Below are 23,109 nucleotides of genomic sequence, written 5' to 3'. Positions count from 1 at the left end.
TAGAGATTTGTGCACAATAATGATGGCATTTCAGCGCAGTCTTGAGGCAGTGCTGAATTGTCAAAAGTGCTGTCTTTCAGATGAGAAGTGAAACTGGAGGGGCTATTTTCTCTAATAAAAAAACAGAAAATGCTGGAAATATTCAGCAGGTAAATTAGCATCTATGGAGTTAATGTCTGAGGTTCATGAGCTCACATCACAACTAAGAAAAGCTGGAAAACAGGGTTGTTTTAAGATGCAGAGATGGAAGAGGGGTGGAGAGAACAAAAGGGATCCTTGTGGCAGGGTGGAGATTTAGAGAAGATGGATGACATAGATTGGCTTTGGTTAAGGGAAGGAGGTAAAGGTTTGTTAAGGAGGCAAAGGAGAGAGAGGGAGAGAGAGAGAGAAAGGAGCGAGAGAGAGAGCGAGAGAGACCGAGATTAATGGAACTGTGAGGAACAGAAATCAGCCATTGGTAGAAATCTGAAGTAAAAAGATAGCGCTATAAAGTTACAGAAAGGCAGGCAGCATCTGTGGAGAGATAAAACACATGTTAGAATTAGAGATTGATGATCTTATGTTACAACAGGCCAGTTCCTACATAGACTGCTTCCTCTCTCTCGAGCAAAGCAAAAGATCTCACGGCATATTTTGAAGAAGTGTTCCCCAGTATCCTTGTCAATTTTATTCCCTCTGCCAATCCAAAAATAGATAACCTGTGAGAGCTTACTAACATTGCTTGGTGCAGTTCTTACATTACAACAGAGATGAAACTTTAAGCATATTTGGTAATGTCACTAATAATGTTCATTAGCATGGGGACCAGGAGGGGATACTAGGTGGGCAGCACTTCAATGGGACTGGGGATGAGAGTTCAAGAGGCGGGTTTCATGGAGGCTACAGGAAGCGAGGTAAGAGAGAATGTGGAGAAGGAGACCAGGACAGGGAGTGGGGTGTAATCCTTGGAAGCTTGGCCCAAACATAGATGTTTTCCTTTTTATCATTGCATTGTTAGGGTCAGAGTGCCAACTTCACCCGCCTCTGGATTGGAGGTGGTGTGGATGAAGTAGGGAAGATGAGATGGTCAAATTATAAAGATACCTAAATTAATCTAGGTGCATAAAATCCAGCTTCAGCCTTCCGATAACACAAAAGGGACCACTCTTCAATAATATCTCCATCTGTAAAGTGCTTTGGGATGTCCTGAAGTCATGAAAGGTGCTGAGTAACAGCAAATTCTTTCTCTTCACTCATGAAGTCCCATTCCCAACTAAACTAAAATAATAACAAACCTGCCCTCACCCTTTCAGAGATGTTTCCCCTTGTCCTAGCTATCCCTTCCCTACCCTTCTCTGTAACTTAAAACTAACTTATTGTCTCTTTCCCGGTTCCGATGAAGGGTCTTCGACCTGAAATATTAACTCCATTTCTCCTTCCACAGATGCTGCCTGGCCTGCTGAGATTTCCCAACTTTTTCTATTTTTTATTTCTGACTTCCAGTATCTGTCAACCTGGTAAGTCACTTTTGTTTGTTAAATATGCAGTTTTAAGTTATGACAATTTATTTCCCATTAAGAAGTAAACAAATAAAATATAATTGTATGATCTTGTTTTAATTATATCTGGGGAACATTTAAATGTCAATTGTGGTTAATAACCCTCGGAAAAAAAATGTAAACTTTAGCAAAAGAAGGATCTGAAGTATATAAGGGCATATGTGGTAAGTTTTCCCCCACAACTACTTGGGTGAGATTTCAGCTTCATTAGTTTTTAAAAATAGTTTTTTCAGACAATATAGCCTCTTGCACAACAAGATGGTATTTGATGTGTGGTCTCAGACCTGTGGGTGCAGAGAGATGTCAGCTTTTCCATGAAAATCCCAAACTGCACCCATGGGAGACTTGGTCTTTGACTGCTTAAAGCAGCCCCAGCAAAGGTGGCATTCAATGGAGGGTATTCAAGGACTTCCCAGACCACACACATGATACTGATTCAAAACCCTGAGTTAGTCTGCAAGTATTTTTTAAGGATCGGTTATGTTTTTATAAACACTGCAGTTGACATTCTTTACAGTATTGGTCATCAGTCTGTGCACCAGAATGCAAAATGCAGAGCAGCCAAAATGATGTGGCAACCTTAAGGCTGATGGATGATGCATACAAAAATAATGACTAACCATTATCACTGTAGTTAAAATATCATTCTAATAATATCCACATACTTCATAGGATTGCATCCTTGCAATAGCCTGATTGATATAACAGATAAACTCTTCTGCAGATATTGGGAATTATTGATTTTTAACTGTATTTCTTTTTAAGAGGTTTGTCTTCATCAAGGTAAGGGCTGCAAAACAGAAAAATTAGCATTTCAGGGAGCCCGTGACCATTTCAAACACCCTCATGAAAGTTGCAGATACAGTGAAATTTTGAAGAAACGTTAAGACCCAGGCGATTGATAGTTCCACTACACACCAACATTTTGGGAAAGGGAGTTTGTGGGCAAGATGGAAGTCAACAACATTGTTTTCAAATGCAACCTCCAACATTGAAGCAAAATATGGTAGCTTTATCCATTTAAGCATCTGAAGTACAAAAGTACATTTGTGCAATATTTCCCCTCAACAACCTGGGTAACATTTTAGCTTGACTAATGTTTTAAATATATTCCTTAGATACAAATAGTTTGTGGCATACCAGGATGGGATTTGAGGTGGGTCCAATAACACTGAAGTCAGAGGAATGGGACTTGTTTGTGTGTAGCCCTGGGATTACAGATGATAGTGGAATAATAGTGAGCGAAGGTCAATCAATGATTTAACAGAGACACAGAATTAAGACTAACTGCATGAGGAGATGGACGGTGAATGAAGCTCAGAAAAATCAGGGTCAAAGAGTGGTGGGTGGGTATGGCAGCCAACATTTGTACGTGTCTATGGATGGGTTAGAATTGGAGGCTGGAAGGAAGAGCATTGACGCAAACAAGTCTGAAGTCTATGAGGGATTCAATGGCAAAGTGAACAATCCCACTTTGGCCGACACCATCTTTGTATAGAAAGGTCACACCTGTAATTAACAAATGTAAATTATCAACTGAATAGTGTAATCTTGATTTTTACTCCAGTCATGCAAAGTCCTGAAGAAGTTGGAGTATTTATGATAATTTTTTAATAGCAGTCCAGCCACTAGTTTGACTGGCGTTGTTTTCTTTAGGACGGAGGAGGCTGAGGGAAGATTTATTGGAGGTGTTTAAAAATTTGAATGCCTAGATATAGGATATAGGAAATTATGAAGAACATATTTTCTAGTGAAATTAAAAACCAAGGGGTCAGGGGGGCCATAGATTTAAAGTAATTGGTAGAAAGATAAGAGAGTAGATGAGGACAACCTGGTTCACCCAAAGGCGGCATGGGACTGGAACTGGGTGGGGGGGTGGTAAAGGCAGAAGCCGTCATGACAAGCTTTTGGATGCATACCTGAACAGCCATGATCTGTAGGGCAATGTACTAAGTGTTGGAAAGTGGGAATATGTTACGTAGTTCTTTGTGACCAGCCCAGTCACGGTGGGCTGAGAGCCCTCTTCTGCATCTTAAATTTTCATGACTTTGTAATTAAGAATAATGATGGAAATTCATGAAAACTGTTGAAGTATTTTTAAATACTAAGAAAATACGCAGCCTATTAAGAAAATATGCAAAGGGGGAGATGTACAGGTGGCCCTGTTCAAGGCTGAAAAGAGTTTAGCAAGTGTGACTTGAAGTGTTCCACTTAGGTGAAGAGACCGGCTCTGTGTCACCATGATTATATACTGTTTACAACTGTCACCCTAAAGCTAAATTTCTTGAGCATCACCAGATAACACAAAGTCTGAAACATTAACTCTGCTCCTCTCTCTGCGGATGCTGCCTGACTGCCAATGTATTTCCAGCACTTTTTAGTTTGATTTCATATTTCCAGCATCTGAAATTTTTGAATATTACCATGTAAATCATGCCCACCTATTATTTGACAAGGTTTACTAATTTAGGATGGAGACATTTAAAATATATTTCAGATTCATAAAATCTATAATAAGCTTCATTACTGTACTCCAAGGGAGTTCAAGTATCACATTATGGATAAGATTGACAACACTACTGGGACATATAATGCTGAGCTTTAAATCATGGACTAATGAGATCATATAATCACATTTCTTTTTCCTTACACAATGTACAATGCAAACTATTTCAAAGTATTTAATCCTGAAACTTACTGATAGATTAGACAAACATAGATTGGTAAAGGTAATAATCTACGTTTATAAATCCACCGAAACAAATTGCTTTTCAAATATTTCAGTAGTTCAACTAGGTATAAAATCATCTTAAGGTCATTTTGATTTGTGCTATTAATGAATAAATATCAAGTTTATAACCACTTTTAAAAACCATTGTCTGGAAATTCACCCGAAATTTAACTGCAGTATCACTGAATGCACTGCTTTGTAACAGCTGTACATTGTATTCTATTTCTGATGTTTTTCCCAGGCTCAGAGTCTTTTTCCCAGGGTGGAAATATCAAATACTAGAGGGCCTAGCTTAGAGGTGAGAGGCAGAAAGTTTTCAAAGAGATGTGGGGGGGTAGGTTTCTTAGTCAGAATTCACTGCTGGGGTGATGTTGGAAGTAGACACAATAGTGGTGTTTAAGAGACATTTAGACAGGCACACGAACATGCAGGGAATGGAGGGATATGGATCATGTGCAGGCAAACAGGTTTTGTTTAATTTGGCATCATGGTTGGCATAGACATCGTGGGCCAAAGGGCCTGTTCCTGTGCCATACTGGTGTATGTTCTATGTTCATATTAACTTTGATCAATGAAAAACAGGATTTCATACACAGACAACAGCAGGCTGCTAATAGTATATCACTCATTTAGCACTATGAGAGATGGATTTCTATACTTATGTTATCAAGAGATTCCTTCTTCTGTAATACATTGAAAATGAAGTGCTCACCTGCTTCTCTGTAGAAGTAACACGATGTGCTTAGGCTAATATACAACTCCCCATGCTCTGGCAGTGGTCTGGTATGTTGCAGGAAAGGGCATTCTTTCAGCATTAGCCTAGACTGCAGGATTTTACAATGGGACACACCAAAGACAGCCCAATTTTAACCTCACACATCAGTGACATGAATCAATATTATTCAAGATATCCATCCAATGGCAATCTCACACACAGATGAGATCGGGTGCATTCTGAGACTGATACTCCTACTAATAGAGCAACTTTTACTCGATATTTGTGCACTGAAATTTACTGAGAGTGTTCTGTATAGAAACAGTCCATTCAGCCCAACTGGCCTATACTGGTATTTATGCTCCAAATGATATTATTCCCATTTACCTCCCTGACTCCACAAAGGTCAGGGATGTCTCAGAGCGGCTGGAGGGCATTCTGGAAGGTGAGGGTGAACAGCCAGTTGTCATGGTGTAGGAAAAAAGTGGGATGAGGTCCTACAAGCTGAACTTAGGGAGCTAGGAGATAGATTAAAAAGTAGGTCCTCGAAGGTAATAATCTCAGGATTACTACCACGTGCTAGTCAGAGTAGGAATAGCAGCATAGTTTGGATGAACATGTGGCTTGAGCAGTGGTGCAGGAGGGAGGGTTTCAGATTCCTGGGGCATTGGAACTGGTTCTGGGGGAGGTGGGACCAATACAAACCAGATGGTCTACAGCTGGGCAGGACTGGGAGCAATGTCCTAGGGAGGTTGTTTGCTAGTGCTGTTGGGAAGGGTTTAAACTAATATGGCAGGGGGATGGTAATCCATGCAGAAAGACAGGGAAGCAATGCAGAAACCAGAGCAAAAGTTAGAAAAGATAAAACTAAGAGTGGAGTACAGAAAAATCAAACACAAAGGATACAAAGGTTATCAGATTCTAAAAGGACAATGAGTGCAAGGGCAATTTATCTGAATGCCTGTAGTATTTGAAACAAGGTCAGTGAACTTGTGGCACAAATCAGTACAAAGGGGTATGATTTAGTGGCCATTACAGAAATGTGGTTGCAGGGTGGAGATGAGTGGGAATTAAATGTCCAAGGGCATCAGGTAATATGGAAGTATAGGCAGGAAGGTAAGGGAGGTGGGGTAGTGCTCTTAATTAAGAATGAGATCAGGGCGAGAGCAAGAGATGATATGAGATCTAACAAGCAGAATGTTGAGTCCATCTGAGTAGAGATTAGGAATAGCAAAGGGAAAAAAATCACCGGTGGGAGTTGCCTATAGGCCACCAAATAATAACATTACAGTGGCACAGGCAATAAACCAAGAAATATTTGATGCATGTAAGAATGGAATGGCAGTTGTCATGGGGGACTTTAATTTCCACATAGATTGGGCAAATGAAGTTGGTCGAGGCAGTCTTGAGGAGGACTTCACAGAGTGCATCTGTGATAGCTTTCTTGAACAGCATGTTAGTGAACCTACAAGGGAAATTGCTATCTTAGATCTGGTCCTGTGCAATGAAACAGGTAAAATTAATGATCTTTTAGTTAGGGATCCTCTTGCAAAGAGTGATCAAAGTATGACTGAATGTCTCATACGAATGGAGGGTTCAAAAGTTCGATCTAAAACCAGTGCACTCTGCCTAAACCAGGGAGACTACAACAGGATGAGGGAGGAGTTGGCTAGCATAGACTGGAAACACAGGCTATATGTTGGAACAGTTGAGGAACAGTGGAAGACTTTCAAAGAGATTTTTCACAGTGCTCAATAAAAGTATATTCCAGTTAAAAGCAAGGACAGTAAGGGTGGGGAGAGCCAGCCTTGGATAACTAATGAAATAAAGGAAGGCATCAAGCTAAAAGCTCATGCATACAAAGTTGCCAAGAGTAGTGGGCAACTGGAAGATTGGGAAAACTTTAAAAAGCAACAAAGAACCACTAAGCAAGCAATAAGGAAAGGGAAGATAGTAATATGAATGTGGACTAGCACAAAATACAAAAACAGTTAGTAAAAGCTTTTACAATAATAAAAAGTGGAAAAGGATGGCTAAAGTAAATGTAGGTCCCTTGGAAGATGAGGGGGGGAATTAATATTGGGTAATGTGGAAATGGCTGAGGCCTTGAATGACTATTTTGTGTCAGTCTTCATGGTGGAGGACATATCTAACATGCCAAAGAGAGAGTTTATAGATGTTGGGGGGGGGGGGGGGGGGGGAGGGCGCAGGCTTCATACAATCGCTGCCACTAAAGAGGTAGTGATGAGCAAACTAGTGGGCCCAAAGGTAGACAAGTCCCCTGGTCCTGATGGAATTCATCCCAGGGTATCGAAAGAAATGGCGGAAGTTACAGTAGAGGCATTTCTGATAATTTACCAAAATTCCCTGGACTCTGGGCAGTCCCTGCAGATTGGAAGACAGCAAATGTCACGCCACTGTTTAAAAAGGGACTTGGCAAAAGGCAGATGACTATAGGCCAGTTTGCTTAACGTCTGTAGTCGGGAAAATGCTTGAAGCTATCATTAAAGAAGAAATAGTGAGATATCTGGATAGAAATGGTTCTACCAGACAGACACAGAATGGTTTCAGGAAGGGCAGGTCCTGTTTGACAAACTTACTGGAGTTCTTTGAGGAAAAAATGAGCGCAGTGGATAGAGGGGAACAGGTGGATGTTATATACTTGGATATCCAGAAGGCGTTCGATAAGGTGCTGCATAAAAGACTTATCATTAAAATAAGGATGCATGGAGTTGGGGATATTGTATTAGCATGGATCAAGGATTGGTTAACCAATAGAAGGCAGAGAGTTGGGATAAATGGGTGTTTTTCTGCTTGGTAATCAATAGTGAGCAGGGTGCTGCAGGGGTCTGTGCTGGGCCCGCAACTGTTCACGATATACATTGACGATTTGGAAGAGGGGACCGAGTGTAGCATATCTAAGTTTGCTGATGACACTAAAGTGAGTGGAAAAGAAAATTGTGCAGAGAGTCTGCAGAGAGAAAAAGATAGGTTAAGTGAGTGGGCAAGGGTCTGGCAGATGGAGTACAATACTGGTAAATGTGAGGTTATCCACTTCGGAAGGAAAAATAGAAGATCAGATTATTATTTAAATGGTGAAAGATTGCAGCATGCTGTTGTGCAGAGGGAGTTGGGAGTGCTTGCGCATGAATCACAAAAGGTTGGTTTGCAGACGCAAAAGTTTATCAATAAGGCAAATGGAATGTTGGCCTTCATTGCTAGAGGGATTGAATTTAAGAGCAGGGAGGTTATACTGAAACTGTACAGGGTAATGGTGAGACTGCACCTGGAGTACTGCATGCAGTTCTGGTGTCCTCACTTGAGGAAGGGTATACTGACTTTAGAGGCGGTGCAGAGGAGGTCCACAAGGTTGATTCTGGAGATGAGGGGGTTAGCCTATGAGGAAAGATTGAGTCACCTGGGACTATACTCGCTGGAATGAAAGGGGATCATAAAGAAACATATAAAATTATGAAAAGGATAAATAAGATAGAGGCAGGAAGGTTGTTTCTACTGGTAGGTGAGACTAGAACTAGGGGACATAGCCTCAGGATTCACGGGAGTAGATTTAGGATGGAGATGAGGAGGAACTGCTTTTCCCAGAGAGTAGTAAATCTGTGGAATTCTCTGCCCAGGGAAGCAGTAGAGGCTACCTCATTATATATTTAAGACACAGTTAGATAGATTTTTGCATAGTAGTTATGGGTTATGGGTTATAAGGGTTATGGAAGAAAAGGCATGTAGGTGGATCTGAGTCCACATCCAGATCAGCCATGACTTTATTGAATGGCGGAGCAGGGTCAATGGGCCAGATGGTCTACTCCTGCTCCTATTTCTAATGTTCTTATGTTCTTATAACCCTATCAGTGTATCCTTCCATTCAATGTTAATCTTGCATATCCCCAAAGTCGTCTCTGCTATTCATGTCAACTGCTTCTTTTTATGATGAGTTCCACATTCTCACTGCTCTCTGGGCAAGGATATTTCTCCAGAATTTCCTATTGGATGTATTTCTGAGTGCCTTACATTTATGGTCTTTGGCTTTAATCTCCTCTAACAGTTAGAAGCATCTTCTCCACATCTATGCTATTGAACATCCCAGGGGCCTGATAAACCACTTCAAACAATGTCCATTGATGTCTGTGTGTTGGAGAAAAACACTGCAAGCTCAAAGAAACTTGGTTTGACCGTGTTGATTTCACACAATTGTACATTAAATGTAGCTTGGACTACAGTAACTCCAGAAATAACATAATGTAAAATGAATGCTTAATGTATTTGTATACATTTTATATCTAACCTTTCTTTTAAAACAAAGTGAATTTGAATTGCTCACGAAATGAATAACTAACCATGCTAGCAAGTAAAACCAATTTTTCACATGTAATGTGCATCAGGTTTTGGATGCTATTATGCACTACACCAGTAAAACACTTATCCTGAACCAGGATAAGACTAAAGTTCTCCATAAATAACCAGTACATAAATCACAGTGTGTGCCAAATGACTCTGCACCTGAATAAACGATTTAAATTACCAGAAGTGAACAGCAATCAGAGAGATTGAAGGAAGAATGAGTAGGCCGTCTTGGCAATAGAAATTATTTATAGGAAATCGATTGGGAGTAACATTTAGCTCAGGAACCTGCAGGAGCTGGTGGGAAGAGAGATAGGGAAGGATTGAGAGATTTTTTTTGAAGAAGCTCTGGGGTGTAAAATCAAGACAGGAAGTATGCTATGATGCAAGAAGAGGTAGAAATAAATTATCCTGTCAAAGTATTGGAAGTCTTTGACTACAGAAGCACTTGAGGAAAATGTCTGATTGGAGAATCTGTGGGAGGCAGACGTCTGATTTTTCTATTGAAGCTCGGAATGAAGGTAGTCCATTGTCAAAGAGAGAAGCATTAGAACTTATGGTGTAGATTTCTGCAAACGCTTCAGTAGACTAGACCAGTCTGACAGTACTTCCCAAACCTCTATCACCAGAAGGACAAAGGCAGCAGGCTTGTGGGAATACCTGCAGCTTCCCTCCAAATCTCACACAATCCTGACTTGGAAATATATCGTCTGAAACTCATTGTCACTGGTTCTAAACCCTGGAACTCCATACCCCACAGCATTGTGGGAACAGTTCACCAGCACGACCTTCTCAAGGGCAATTAGGGATGAGCAATAAAACACTGCCCTTGTCAGCAACACCCATGTCCCATGAATTAATAGCTTTAAAAAATTGCTTTGGAGATGCAGTGGCCAAGATTTGCCAGTGCTTGCATATGGGCTCTGAAGTGCTTGCCAGGCATTAGGGGAAGTCAGGAGCAACTTCTGCTGTCACTACAGGAATTTTTTAGCCAAAAAATATTTAAGCAGACACATTCAAGTGAAATGTTAATGATGGGAATATGACTGTAAATGCATTTGCAATTGACATTACCAATATTATAATGTTGCCTGTTGGTAAATTCCATTTAGGAAGATGCAAAGTGAATTAATACTGGGAAACTGCCTTGAATTGATGGAATGCTGGGCCTTGACTGCTGGAATTCCCTCCCTAAACCTCCCTTCCTCTCCCTTCTCCTTACAGACCTTCCTCAAAACCATTCTGACCAATATTCTGACCAAAACTGTTCCTAAATGTATCCTTTCATGTCTAGGCATCACATTTCATTTAATTATGCTTCAGTGCAGCACATTGGGACATTTTGCTATGTTAAAAGTACATGATAAATGCACACTACTGTTGGAAGTAAGGCATTTTAAATAAATTTTATAAACTGAATGTTGTTTCAGAAGTAACTCTGGAGGCTGCTGCTGAGGGACCCTCACCATGAATTCTTTCCTCTCTTCCTTCCCTACCAGGGGAGGGGAATGGAATTGGGAGACTGCAATGTACTTAGGATGACCCAAGAGTTTGCTCCAGGCAGGGAAAAGATAAAAGGCCAGAGAGCACTGCTTCATATGTCATGGCCTAACCATTAGGATGGAACACCTGAACTGGGATTTTTTAAAAATGATTCTTATTGTATTTTGGGCTAGTAGAGGAGGTTATTTTGGGAAGTTAGAGAAGGTTTAAAGTTAATTTCTTTATCAATATACTGGATTAAGTTTAAGGTAACTGCCAAACCACTGAACTATGATCTCACCACTGCACATAAGCTTGTTGCATTCCTTCAAGCAAGGTTAGGGTATGCCAAGCTGTCTTCCCAATCAGTTGAAAAGTCGGGTAAGGTTACAAGAATCAAACTGCACATTGAACTCATTGTTGGCAAAAGTATGAACATGTACAGCTAGAAATTTAATTGCACAATAGAGCTTTATTTTCAGCATATTGCAGCTTACTTCTGGAGCAAAGCTTGATGACAACCATTCCCAGAATGTTTTGTGCCAATCTCACTGTCTTGAGCTACCCTTGTGAGTCTCAATGCAATGCACGTGTCAATGGTGCACAGGATGACTTCACTGGCCAACCAATCCTTGTTTTGGAGCATTGCAGAGGAACTCAGACTGTGTTGGCAATCCTGGGACAATATGATCTTTGCACCTCAGTGATTAATTATGTAAACTTTGGGCCCTACACTTCTGCTCTATGACAGCATTCTAAGCAACTCCCAATCTTTCTCTCACCATCCGATCTGTGAACCATCCTTAACCTCAACAGTCCCTGACTCTACAATTCCTCTCCAATCAGCACTAACTCACCCAATTCTTTACACCCATGCCCTCAATCCCCCAAGGCTCTGCCAGCCTGACTCTCTCAATCACCCCAACTCCCAGCACCGAATGCCAATCTCCTGTTTGGACTCCAAGCCCCCCTCCCAGATGATGGGCTCACATGTACCCCTTCCCATCCCAACTCCTGGAGCATGCATTAGCAGACTGAGCCAGTATCTTGCTGAGCTCTTATCATGGTGGTCTGATGCAGAATCATTCTGCTGCAGAATCCAACACCAGCTTTGCATGGATAATGGTAAAACTGATGCTTTTAGCACACAATCCAGCAGCTGGTAATGAAAACCTTTCAGAAATCATCATCTTGGGAGACTTAATCTCAACAAAGTAAGGCTCTAGAATTGCACATGGAACACGTACGGTCTTTATGAGCTTGCACGCTGTGCAAGCCAGTGAATGAAAAGTCCAAAGGTAGAATTAGCTCACTAGACTTATGTCATCTGTGATCAAATGGAGCAGAGGGAAATAAAACTGAGGGTTCAGTGGTATTGCAATGGTAGAAGTGTTCATAGACCAGGAGCAGCCTTGCTGCTGCCCAGCTGCAGAAATAAGTGACAGCATGCAATCCATTCAGAGTCAGATTCTTCACCGAGATTTCAGACTCACCATGCCAAGGTACAATTTTATGCGCCTGCTGACTGAAGGCAGTAAAAATATTTTTCATATTAAACACTTTACTAGAAATTGAGGCTTAATAAATAATATTCCAGAGCATGATGTCATATGGGCAACAGATGACTGACAACAAAGAAGCACAAAGACTTAAATACAGGGAAGCTTGTAAGGCAGTTCTAGAGAATTGGACCAGTATTAGTACACCTTATGCATATTAATTTCACATGTCCCATTTGGGCAAGACTAATTAATAGGATGAGATGATATTAGAGTTACAGATAGAGGTGCAATCCATTATCTGGCAGAGTTGGTTTGAATAAGCCGTTAATATAAAACCTGCTTGAGTAACAAGGCAAATGTGAGGGAAATGGTAGGATATGGAGATTGTATAGGCAGAAGGGATTAGTTTAGCTGGGCATTTTATTACTAATATAATTGGTTCGGCACAACATTGTGGGCCAAAGGGCCTGTTCCTGGCTGTACTGTTCTATGTTCTACGTTCTAAGTCTTGTACTATTTTTGCTTGGACTATTTTATGTGAATTACAGAATTAAATGGAATTATTTTTTTCCTAGAAAATATTTTCCCTATTTCTCCTCGGGGGGGAAAAAAATCTCTGAACTAATAGGAATGGACTGTACTCTGCAAACCTGAAGTAAAATGCATTGCATGCAAATGGAAAGAACGGGAAAATTGACAATTGGCTTGTCACCCAGAACTGAGCGGCAGTTTAGCAATGGAAATACTTGCCCTTCAAGTTCTGGTTGAACTCAGTAACAAGGTGCTTGGGCAAACATCACACAGGCAAGTAGGGCCCCAGAGGGAATCACTGCTTACAAAACAGGGTCAAGACAAAAATGGATCACTTTGACACTGGTAGATGAAAGCGAGCCTGCCAGAATCTATAGCTAAAGATGCCAGGTTCCAATAGAAGAATGGAAATAACATAAATCACAGAAAAAATGAAGTCAGAGAAAGTGCAAGGGAAGAAAAACTAAAACCCGTTTGGCTACAAAGCAAAAAAAATGTGGAAAAAAACAGGGAATTCTGGAAATACCCAGCAAATCAAGCAGCATCACTAGAGAGAGAAACAAAGTAGAGAGTTTGAGTTACCAACCCTTCAGTAGAACTGGAAAACAGACTGTAGAGAGGGGAAGGGGTAAAGAGAATAGAGGTAATGTCTGTGATAGGGTGCAGAGCAAAGTTGTCGAGGTAACAATTACTTTAGAACCTGGCAGCTGGAGACAGACACGAGCTGCAACATACCTTGAAGAAGATGAAATGCAGCTCTTTGAACTTACTGTATGTTGGGCATCACTGGAGCAATGTAAGAGGCCAAAGACATAGAGGTTAAAGTGATTGTGGGCCAGAGAATTAATGAAACAGGCAACTGGAAGCTCATTGTTGCCCTCTTCAGAGGTGTTCTGCAAATTAGTTACCTTTTCTGCATTTGGTTTCTCCATTGCACAGGAGACGACATTGTGAGAACTGAGTGCCATACACGAAGTTGGAAGAAGTTCAGGTGAATTACTGTTTCACCTGTGTGAAGTGAGCAGCAAACATGGAGAGATCGCCAGAAAACAAAACTTGCAAGGGAAGAACATTTATTTTGGTTAGGAAAGGTCAAAGATCATTCCTTATACATCAAGAATGGGCTGTCTCCAAGTTTAGAAGGCAATGGGCTGAATATGGAATCTCAGATTAAAAATGAATGAGTAAGTAAAAACAGCCAACAAAGAAAGAAGTTGAAGAAACCATGCAGTCAATAAGAAAACTTTCTGTCAAAAGTTACATTAACACAATGACTTTAAATATCTAAGCGTTCTAATTTTCCTTCATGGTGGAAAAGTCATACATGAACAAGAGCAGCAGAGAGATGAAAAAAGAGTCAAAGATCAAAGAGTAAGGCTGTCTTACATAAACACCCTTATGTTATTCCCTTCTCCTATAATTGCAATTATTACTATATCCTATGAAATAATAAAAACCTCCTACCCTTTGAATGGAATAGATGGGAATCTCATCCAAAGGATCTTAACAAGAAAATGGTGTTGTTTACATATCAAATATAATTTGATATCCCATGTATCTTCCTCTGAAGCTGAAAGGCTGCTGCATCTAAATATTGGTAACCAGCACTTGCTAAACCTTCACTGGGTTGCCCCAGGATCATCAACCAAAAAAAGAGACATACAACTAATAAATAACTAAAGCCATAAGAAAACAAAGGAACCTTATTGCTCCATTACAAATTTCTATCCCTATGGTTCCTACAAGCTGCATAAGACCTCAATCACACCTCCGTGACACTGACACCTCCAGGACTGTATGAGTGTTAATCTGTCCTCAAAAGTGAGACAAGCATCCAGACTCACCACCCAACCACCCCCAAAACCTAACACACCCACGTGAGTTGTGACTGGGTACATTGTCCAAGTCTAGCAAGCTTTTTGGACCTGATATTCCCAGGTTGCCTCCCATTCATGTTTCAGATCCCTATGGAAGTTGATTTGGGGTTACCACGCTGTAATCTAGGACATTGCAAACAAGGATGCAATCAAATAGCTTCAAGAAACAGTTACTCAAATATTTAAGGAATCATATTTAATGCACAGGTATTACTGTTTACCTCACTTATTATCAATTCTCTTGATGTCATGCATAATATCAATCTTAAAGGTTTGTTCTGCAAAAATAAAAGATTGTGACAAAAAACCCACAGATGTAAAAGCAAGTGACAATCATTTTTAAGGAGATTCATTTACTCCTGTAATAAATGCAAACAGATTAAGGAAATGCCCAGATATTTTAAGACATGTTTTTTGGAAAAGCAGTTGTGATAATGAATCACCTACCATCATCCAGGTACAACTGGTCCAGTTCTTGAGGCTCTTGTTTCACTGTAACTTGCAAGGAAGTCAAATCCTGACTGTTCTCCCCTGGGATTGGTGGCATCATTGATGGACTGGATTGAGCCCCATTCCTTGGAGACTTCTGAGCTTGCTGTTGTTGTCCCCTTGCTGCTGAGTTAGTTGGACTGAAGGGTTGCACGTAAGTCGCCTCTGGGGAAGCAGAAGGGCCTTGAGGAGAAAGATTGTTGGGATACAGAGCATGCTGGAAGCTATGGGAACAGCTGCTGTTGAGGTGCTGACTCATTGGGGTCTGCATCAGGACATGCGCAGAGTGAGTGGGCGAAGTTGGATGCACAACAACTGATCTGTGCACTTCTTGAATAGCGGGCACTGTTGTTCCAGACTGCTGGTGACTGAGCTGGGTACTGGCTGTACTGCTGGTGCATTTTGCATAGGGGGCAGGTGTAATCTCATGCTGCTTGTGACCTGATGTAGGGGAGGATGACAACCCAGTGTTCCTCTGTTGGCAAGAGGAAAAACTACTTACAAGGCAGGAACTAGGATCCGGTGTCATCTCAGGAGCCATGACAGGTTGGGGGTAGTAGGGTTGGGACAAGGGGCTCATCCCTTGATTGAGTGATCCGTAGACTAAAGCCGGTTCATAATCATCGGCAGGTTCTGTTTTTATAACAGGAACTGAGGAGAGAGAAAAAAAACAAGGCGATAGATATTCAAGTATGTGTGGGTCTGCGGCTAAGATATTTTGCAAAATAAACATGATTCTCAATCATTCTCTGTATGTCAGTGACCTCAGTCTCCCACCCAATAAAAATTGGATGAGTCACGCGCACAAGAAAGTCACAGCTGTTTTTCATATTGAAAGCACTATTTCTTTTGGAATCACCCTTACCACAAAGCATACTGTATAAACACATTTTTACAGGCCTGCGTTGTAACAGAGGCCTGACGTCCAAAGCCTCCACCAATTCACATTCATTATTCGGACTGAGTATTTTTAAATATGGGCTTTCGGAAAAAGAGAAATTTTTTAAAAATCCAACGAAGACAATTGGCCAAGGTCATTAAGTAGTCATCTGAAATTATTACAAAGATTCTATTACTACTGCCAAGGCAGTGGAAATGGATGAGATGACACTAAGGAGCAGGAATTCACTGGTCAATGGAACGGACTATTGGGAGGATTAATACACTGGCAAACAATATCAAAGCATACATTTAATATTGGTGAAGAGACCAATTAATTGGAAACAAAATCCAGAACCTAATCATTCCAATTTAACTTTTGCCTATAATTTTTCTTGTATATTTTCCATCTTCTACTCTTCATAATCTGCTCTGCTCTGCTCTGTTATTGCTAGACATCAGCTGGTTTCACTGACTAGGCAGAACAGTCATTGGTTACAAATCGCTTGAGCTTGGTTTTATAAGCTAATTTTGGCTCCATTTCTGCAGCTGTGGGATCAGGAGGAGTGCAGACACTGAAGGAATGTAAATAAGCATTGTAAACACAACTTACACAAACATCTCAATGGTAACAATGAACTTGAAAAGGTGTGTGGAATTTAAATTTTTGGTTTATACATGCCTACTTTACTTCTCAACCTTGTTTATTCTTAAGAGTAATACTGGTGAATCAAAAGCTCTCAGAATGTTTAGATATCTGTAGGTATTCCTGAATTTTGTAGTGAAAATAAACTGATAAGTTGTGACCTCGTCTTCTTACCGCTTCCTGTCTTAAAGAGGTGTCAAGAGTTTCCTGTACTTATTAAACAATGTCATGCATTTATTGCTGAATTTCCCTTTTTGCTGACTGCATTAATATATTGTTGTCACATTGTCATTCAAACAATAAAAAAAACTTCCTCCCGTCCTGACTGACATATTTATCAGCTTCTACAGCTGAATTTGGGCATCATTAGAGCTTGAGGTAACAAGAAAAGTTTAACATGGCCTTCCTTCATCCTCTGGATAATTCTGCCCAATACATCACGGCCACATCCCTCCCCACCATCGGCAGTGTCTACAGGAGGTGCTGCCTCAAGAAGATAACATCTATAATCAAAGATCCCCACCATCCGGGCCATGTCATCTTCCCACAGCTACCAACGGGCAGGAGGTACAGAAGCCTGAAGTCCCACACCACCAGGTTCAAGAACAGCTATTTCTCTTCAACCATTCAGTTCTTGAACCAACCAGCACAAGCCTAATCACTGGAGTTTAGTAATACTGTGAGCACTTTGATCACTTCAGAGTAAAATTGACTTCCTGTTTTTTTTATTCTAATTGTGTCCTTTCTTGTAAAAATTGTGCTTAATTTATATTTTTCTTGTGAATGCTGCTCATATGATGCTATGTGCCTATGATGCTGCTGCAGGTAGTTTTTAATTGCACCTGTGTGTATATGACAATAAACTTGACATGGACTTTGAATTATCTACTTCAATAGGAAAAAGGCTAAACACCTTCTCCCTGAAGCAAAGGCTAGGTCCCAGGCCATCAATGACCTGGAGGTTACTGCAGAAGGTGAGGCTTGCATTTCTATAGCCTCTTTCACATCCCTTTCAGAATACAGTGGGGGTGGTGGTGGTGGTGTTCCCAGACCAATCAGATGGAAAATCCTAAGATTTTGACTGCCGTCTTCCCCGCAACCACATTTAACCCAGAGTTAATTCTTCCAGTGAGAAACAGTAATTTTATATATATAATGAAATAATTCTTATCTGATTGATTATCATATCCCGATGTGCTTAATGGCAAGAGAGTTATTATTGCAGTACAATAGATATTGCTATAAATGGAGCCTAGTAATAATAACAGCAAATAAATACAATTAACATCCAGGAACGATAGCAGTAATATTGATTAATGACTCAGCCATAAGTACTTTCTTAGCTCTGCTCTTGTTGCCTCCTTACTCAGATGCTGGGTTTTACATTCCCAGCCTTCCCCATCAACCCAAGTCTTGACTCCCAGCATCTCCACATGAGTGTAACAAGATGCTCATTTCCTTACAGTTGACTGGATAATTTGTACAGTGGTTAGAGGTGAAAAGCCTTAACTGGATCAGATGGCAGGGAGAGAGAGACAGACAGACAGAGAGAGAGACAGACAGAGAGAGAGAGATAGGAGTGATAGACAGAAAGTGCAAGGGAGAGGAGTGTGTGAGAGAGAGAGGTGTGTGTAAGAGAAAGAGGGAGAGAGAGTGACAGAGTGATGGAGAGAGAAGGGCAAAAGGGATAGATTGTAAGGAGGGAGGGAAGAGAAAGGAGGAAATAGAAAGAGCCAGAGGAAAGAAAGAGCGAGTGAGAGGGAAAGAGGGAGGAATGAGAGAGAGTGTATGAGAGAGGAGGAAGAGAGAGAGAAAAAAAACTGTGAGAGAGGAGGAAAAAAGGAGGGAGAGGCAAGAAGTAGGATGAGAGATGTATAGAGTACCAGACAAACCAAAATAAAACAATGAACTACAATGAAGAAAGACAAATTTGCATCTGAGAGAGCAGCTGGGTCTTGGTTTGATGAAACAGTAAGTGCTCAAAACAGCATTCCCTCAGTACTGCACTGGAGAGTCAGCCCACAACTGTGTGTGCAGGTCTTTGGAGCAAGACATGAAGCTAAAACCTTCTGAATGAGAGGCAAAAGTGCTGCCAATTGAGCCATGGTTGTCAGTTGCTGCAACATAATTTAGGTTTTTATTGCATTCTTATTTCAGAGTCTGGACAACCCTATCAAGGTCGGCACTTATTGCCCATCCTAGTTGTTCCTGAACTGAACAGTTTACTCGGCCATTCAAGAATCAACTCATTGTTGAACCTGGAGTCACATATCAACCAGAGCAAGTAAGAACGGCAAGTTTTTTTCTCCTGAAGGACATTAGGTGTGTCTTTTATAACAAACTAATAGTTTCAATTACAACCACCCATGGGTCCTTTTAAATTCCAGATTATTAACCAAATTTAAATCTCATGGCAAGATTTGAACTGGATTGTTAGTCCATGCCCCTAAATTACTAGTCTGGCAATTTAACCATTACACCACCAGCATACTCTACCTGGGGCAATTATTGGGATAGAAATAACATGCAATGCATTCAAAAGCTGAAGCAGAATCACAGTGAGACAGGGATTTAGGGCTACAGCTGGACAAGAAAGCAAATGGACAGTGAAGAGACTGGAAAGGTGACACAAACTGCAAGAGAAAGCTAATATTTTCTATTATTTTATCAATGGGGAAATCCATGTATTATACATTACTGTACTTCATGGTTTAATACAACCATTACATTCTTGCATTTGTTGAAAATATCAAGGCAGATATGCTTGTAATTTGGTAATTTCATTGTTGACAAATCTGATGCATTTCCAAAAATGGGAATAATATAGAAAATATCCAAAGACACTTTAAAAAATGTGGGAAACTTGGTACTGTATAGAATTAAGGGTCTTGCACATTGTGACAACTTGTTTTTCACATCTGTCTCCGAGATGGCTTATATGCCTGATTTGAATTTTTCACAGTATCTTTGCAGTCTGTAAGTGAAATTATATAGGATGAAATATAACTTGGCTTTATACCAATTAGTTCAAAATGTTCACTGACATTAACAAGACAGGCATTGATGGTGAAACAGAACTATGCTTCAGACAAAATAAACACCAATGGTCTAGGAGCAACACTATAACTTCACGTAATTATGAGCAAAATTACTTTCAAATTTTAAAGTTTAGTTACAGTGACAGAGTCTAAATACAGATCAAACTTTGCTGTATGCTTAGAAATATGACACTACTCAAGCTGTTTATTTTTGCCATAGATGAAATGCCTGGCAGCCAGTCGTAACATCTGTACCAAAGAAAGCTTTTGGAAGGTCAAAACTGTACAGTAATTTTTCTTGATATTCCTTACTATGCATCACAGAGTGGGGCTTGAAAGAAAGACTTGCATTGACGTGCTGCCTTTTTCAACCTCAGGATATCCCAGGGAGTCTTACAGCCAATAGCATGCTTTGAAATGTTGCCATTGTAGTAATGTACGAAACACGACAGCTAAATTGTGCACTGCAGGGCCTGAAAAACTATAATGAAATAAATGATCAGATTGTCTGTCTTAAGTTTTGGTTGAGAGGCAAATCCTGGGATGGAGAGCAGAAGTCACCTACTCCTCTTTGGCATAGGGTTGTTTTGTTTTACATCAAACTGAGAGAGCAAGTGAGGTCTCAGTTCAACACCTTATCTGAAAACTGGTACCTCTGACAGTGCTGCACCCCCTCAGTACTCACTGAGGTGACAAACATTGATAATACACTTAAGTTTCTAAAGTAGGGTATGACCTTCTGACTCAGTGGTGAGAGTGCAATCTTTTTATGCATTGATTATAGACAATAAAGCCTTTTAAGACAAAACACTATAAAGGAGCATTTTTCTTCTGCAGTGAATTAAATCGCCAGGTAGAAATTAAATCTATGGTGTAGCATGTCAACAACAGCATGCCATTAGATGTCCCAGATTATAGTTTCTAGTTATTCCCAGGTAAATCTGTGGCATAACACTGTATTTAAGCTGACCTGTTCCATTGCTTTATTCCCCGAGGGAATGCAACCTACAGAGGCAGGTTCAGGGCAGCATGGTTTGGGTGTCACAGTGGTGCAGCTGGTAAAGCTGCTGCCTTTCAGCTCCAGTGACCTGGGTTCAATCCTGATCTCCAGTGCTTCCTGTGTATAGTTTGCACATTCTCCAGGTTTTCTCATGAGGCTCCAGTTTTCTCGCACTTCACAAAAACATACAGGTTGGTTGGTTAATTGGCCACTGTGAAATGCCCCTCTCTCCCCAAGTGTGCAGGTGAATGGTAGAATTTGAGTGGACTTGATGGGAATGTGGGTGAATAAAATGGGACTGGTGTAGGATTGTTGCAAATGGGTACATGGACTTGGTGGGCTGAAGGGCCTGTTTCCATTCTTCAGTCTACATCCATGACTGGTTGCTTATGACACCTGGCATCAATTGGAAAGAATATGACTGTAAACGTCATCTGCGGATCAAAAAGTCCCAACAATAAATGGATGGTTTTCTTTGTTTTTTAACAAAATTGGGATTGGTATTGGTTTCCTATTGTCACTTGTACCAACGTACAGTGAAAAACTTGTCTTGCATACCGATCGTACAGATTAATTCATTACACAGTGCAGTTACATTGAGTTAGTACAGAGTGCATTGATGTAGTACAGGTAATTTTTTGGTAATTCATGGGATATGGGTATCACTGGCTGGGCCAACATTTATTGACCATCCTTTATTACCCTTGGGCATTGACAGCAAGTTGTCTCCAGGAACCCCTGCAGACTGTGTGATGAAGACACTCTCACAAGGCTCCAGTGTCAGATACTGTGTCAATATATCAAATACTTTGCTCTAAAAAGGCACATTTAGTATCTGTACAAGATGTAATTGCTGAAGGACTGAAGATGTAGAAGGCATGGTGCTCCTTGTTAAAATACCATAGGAGACCTCCTCAACAATTTTATTAAAACATTAGTTACGATGCTTGTCAGAATTCGGCAATGTTACTTCAAATTGCATGCATTATGCACACTTTAATCTTAAGTGCTTTTTCTGCTTTTATTTATTGAACTGTTGCCTAGGAAGTGACATGTGATAATAAGCACTATTAGTTTTGTTTGTGAAGAGGCAGTTGCCCAAATCTGATGTCTGTAATAATATGCACCAATCATTTATCCATGCCACTGAACAGTCAGGAACTGCGTATAGAGACTGGGAGTGAACAATCGAGTCTCAACATATTTTTTGAGTAATGCAAGTCATATATTTCTTAATGCAATCCAGAAGTACATTAAAATGCCATCAGCCCTGATTGTTATTAATCTCACTACTGCTTCTCCTCAGTCTGAAGCTGAGACGGATCAGGTTTTCAAGTGTACAGACAATTTATGAGCCCTGAAATAGATTCTGACACCATGAATTTCAGCCTCAGTCACTGCTGATTATTTTAAAGCTGCTTTACCTCATAATACACCCATAAAGTAACCATATCGTTGAAGGAAACTTGCTGTCACTTTTGTCATCAGCTTAGTGACTTGCAATCTTGTTAATATTTGAAGACCTGCTTAAATGCCTTTCAGTGACACTGGGATCAACTATTTCATTGTTTACAATAATATTATCCTGGTATGTACTGCTTCTATCCATCCAAACAGGATCAAAGGCTCCCTCTGGTGTCAAAGCCACCTTGTACTGTCATATTACCAGTCACTGAAAACCATTTGCCTGGGATGGGTGGGGTGACAGAGGGCAAGCCATCACGACACTAGACTGGGCAAATGTAACCAACTTGGTAACTCTAAGAGAAACCATGACTGTATCAGTGGGTAGCATTCTTGCCTCTTGAGTTTGAAGGGGTAGAGGACTTATTTCAGATAGTTGAGCGCAAAATCCTGGGCATACTCCATTGGATTATGGAGGGGAAACACTGGCTTTCAGATGAGAGGTTAAACTGATGCCCCTTCTCAGGTGGATGTAAAAGATTCTGTGGTATGAAACCAAGCAGAGCTAAGGCATTATCCTCTGGTATCCTACCCAATGTTTCTCAATGAAGCAGATCATGTGGTCATTATTACATTGCTGATTGCGGAACTTGATATGTGCATATTGTCTTCCAGGGTGACTACAATGATAAGAATTCATTGGTTAAATGCCACTTTGCACTGTCCCATGCTCGTGAAAGAGTCTGCATAAATGCACAACTTCACATTTTGCTTTAGAAAATAAAATGGAAAATGTTGGAAGTATCCAGCAGATCAACAGAACCCATGAAGATAGAAACCAGGGTTCGTGTTTCAGGTTTCACAGACAACTGCCTGACCTGCTGAGGATTTCCAGCATTTTCTATTTTACTGCAGACTTCC

At 40.6% G+C, this 23,109-nt stretch overlaps 1 protein-coding gene across 3 annotated transcripts in view; it reads right to left on the bottom strand.

Annotated features, from left to right (window-relative positions):
- The window catches only part of nfatc1 (nuclear factor of activated T cells 1), a 233,103-nt gene that overhangs the window by 76,138 nt on the left and 133,856 nt on the right, over positions 1-23,109 (bottom strand). For all 3 annotated transcript variants that reach the window (XM_052023740.1, XM_052023739.1, XM_052023741.1), the window contains one exon: positions 15,180-15,872. In XM_052023740.1, coding sequence (XP_051879700.1) covers positions 15,180-15,872 — 693 coding nt within the window. The remainder of the gene's footprint in view (positions 1-15,179; positions 15,873-23,109) is intronic.

This window comes from Pristis pectinata, chromosome 9, assembly GCF_009764475.1.
Source record: "Pristis pectinata isolate sPriPec2 chromosome 9, sPriPec2.1.pri, whole genome shotgun sequence".
In the NCBI taxonomy this organism is placed as follows: Eukaryota; Metazoa; Chordata; class Chondrichthyes; order Rhinopristiformes; family Pristidae; genus Pristis; species Pristis pectinata.
This window is presented reverse-complemented; position numbering and strand designations above follow the sequence as displayed.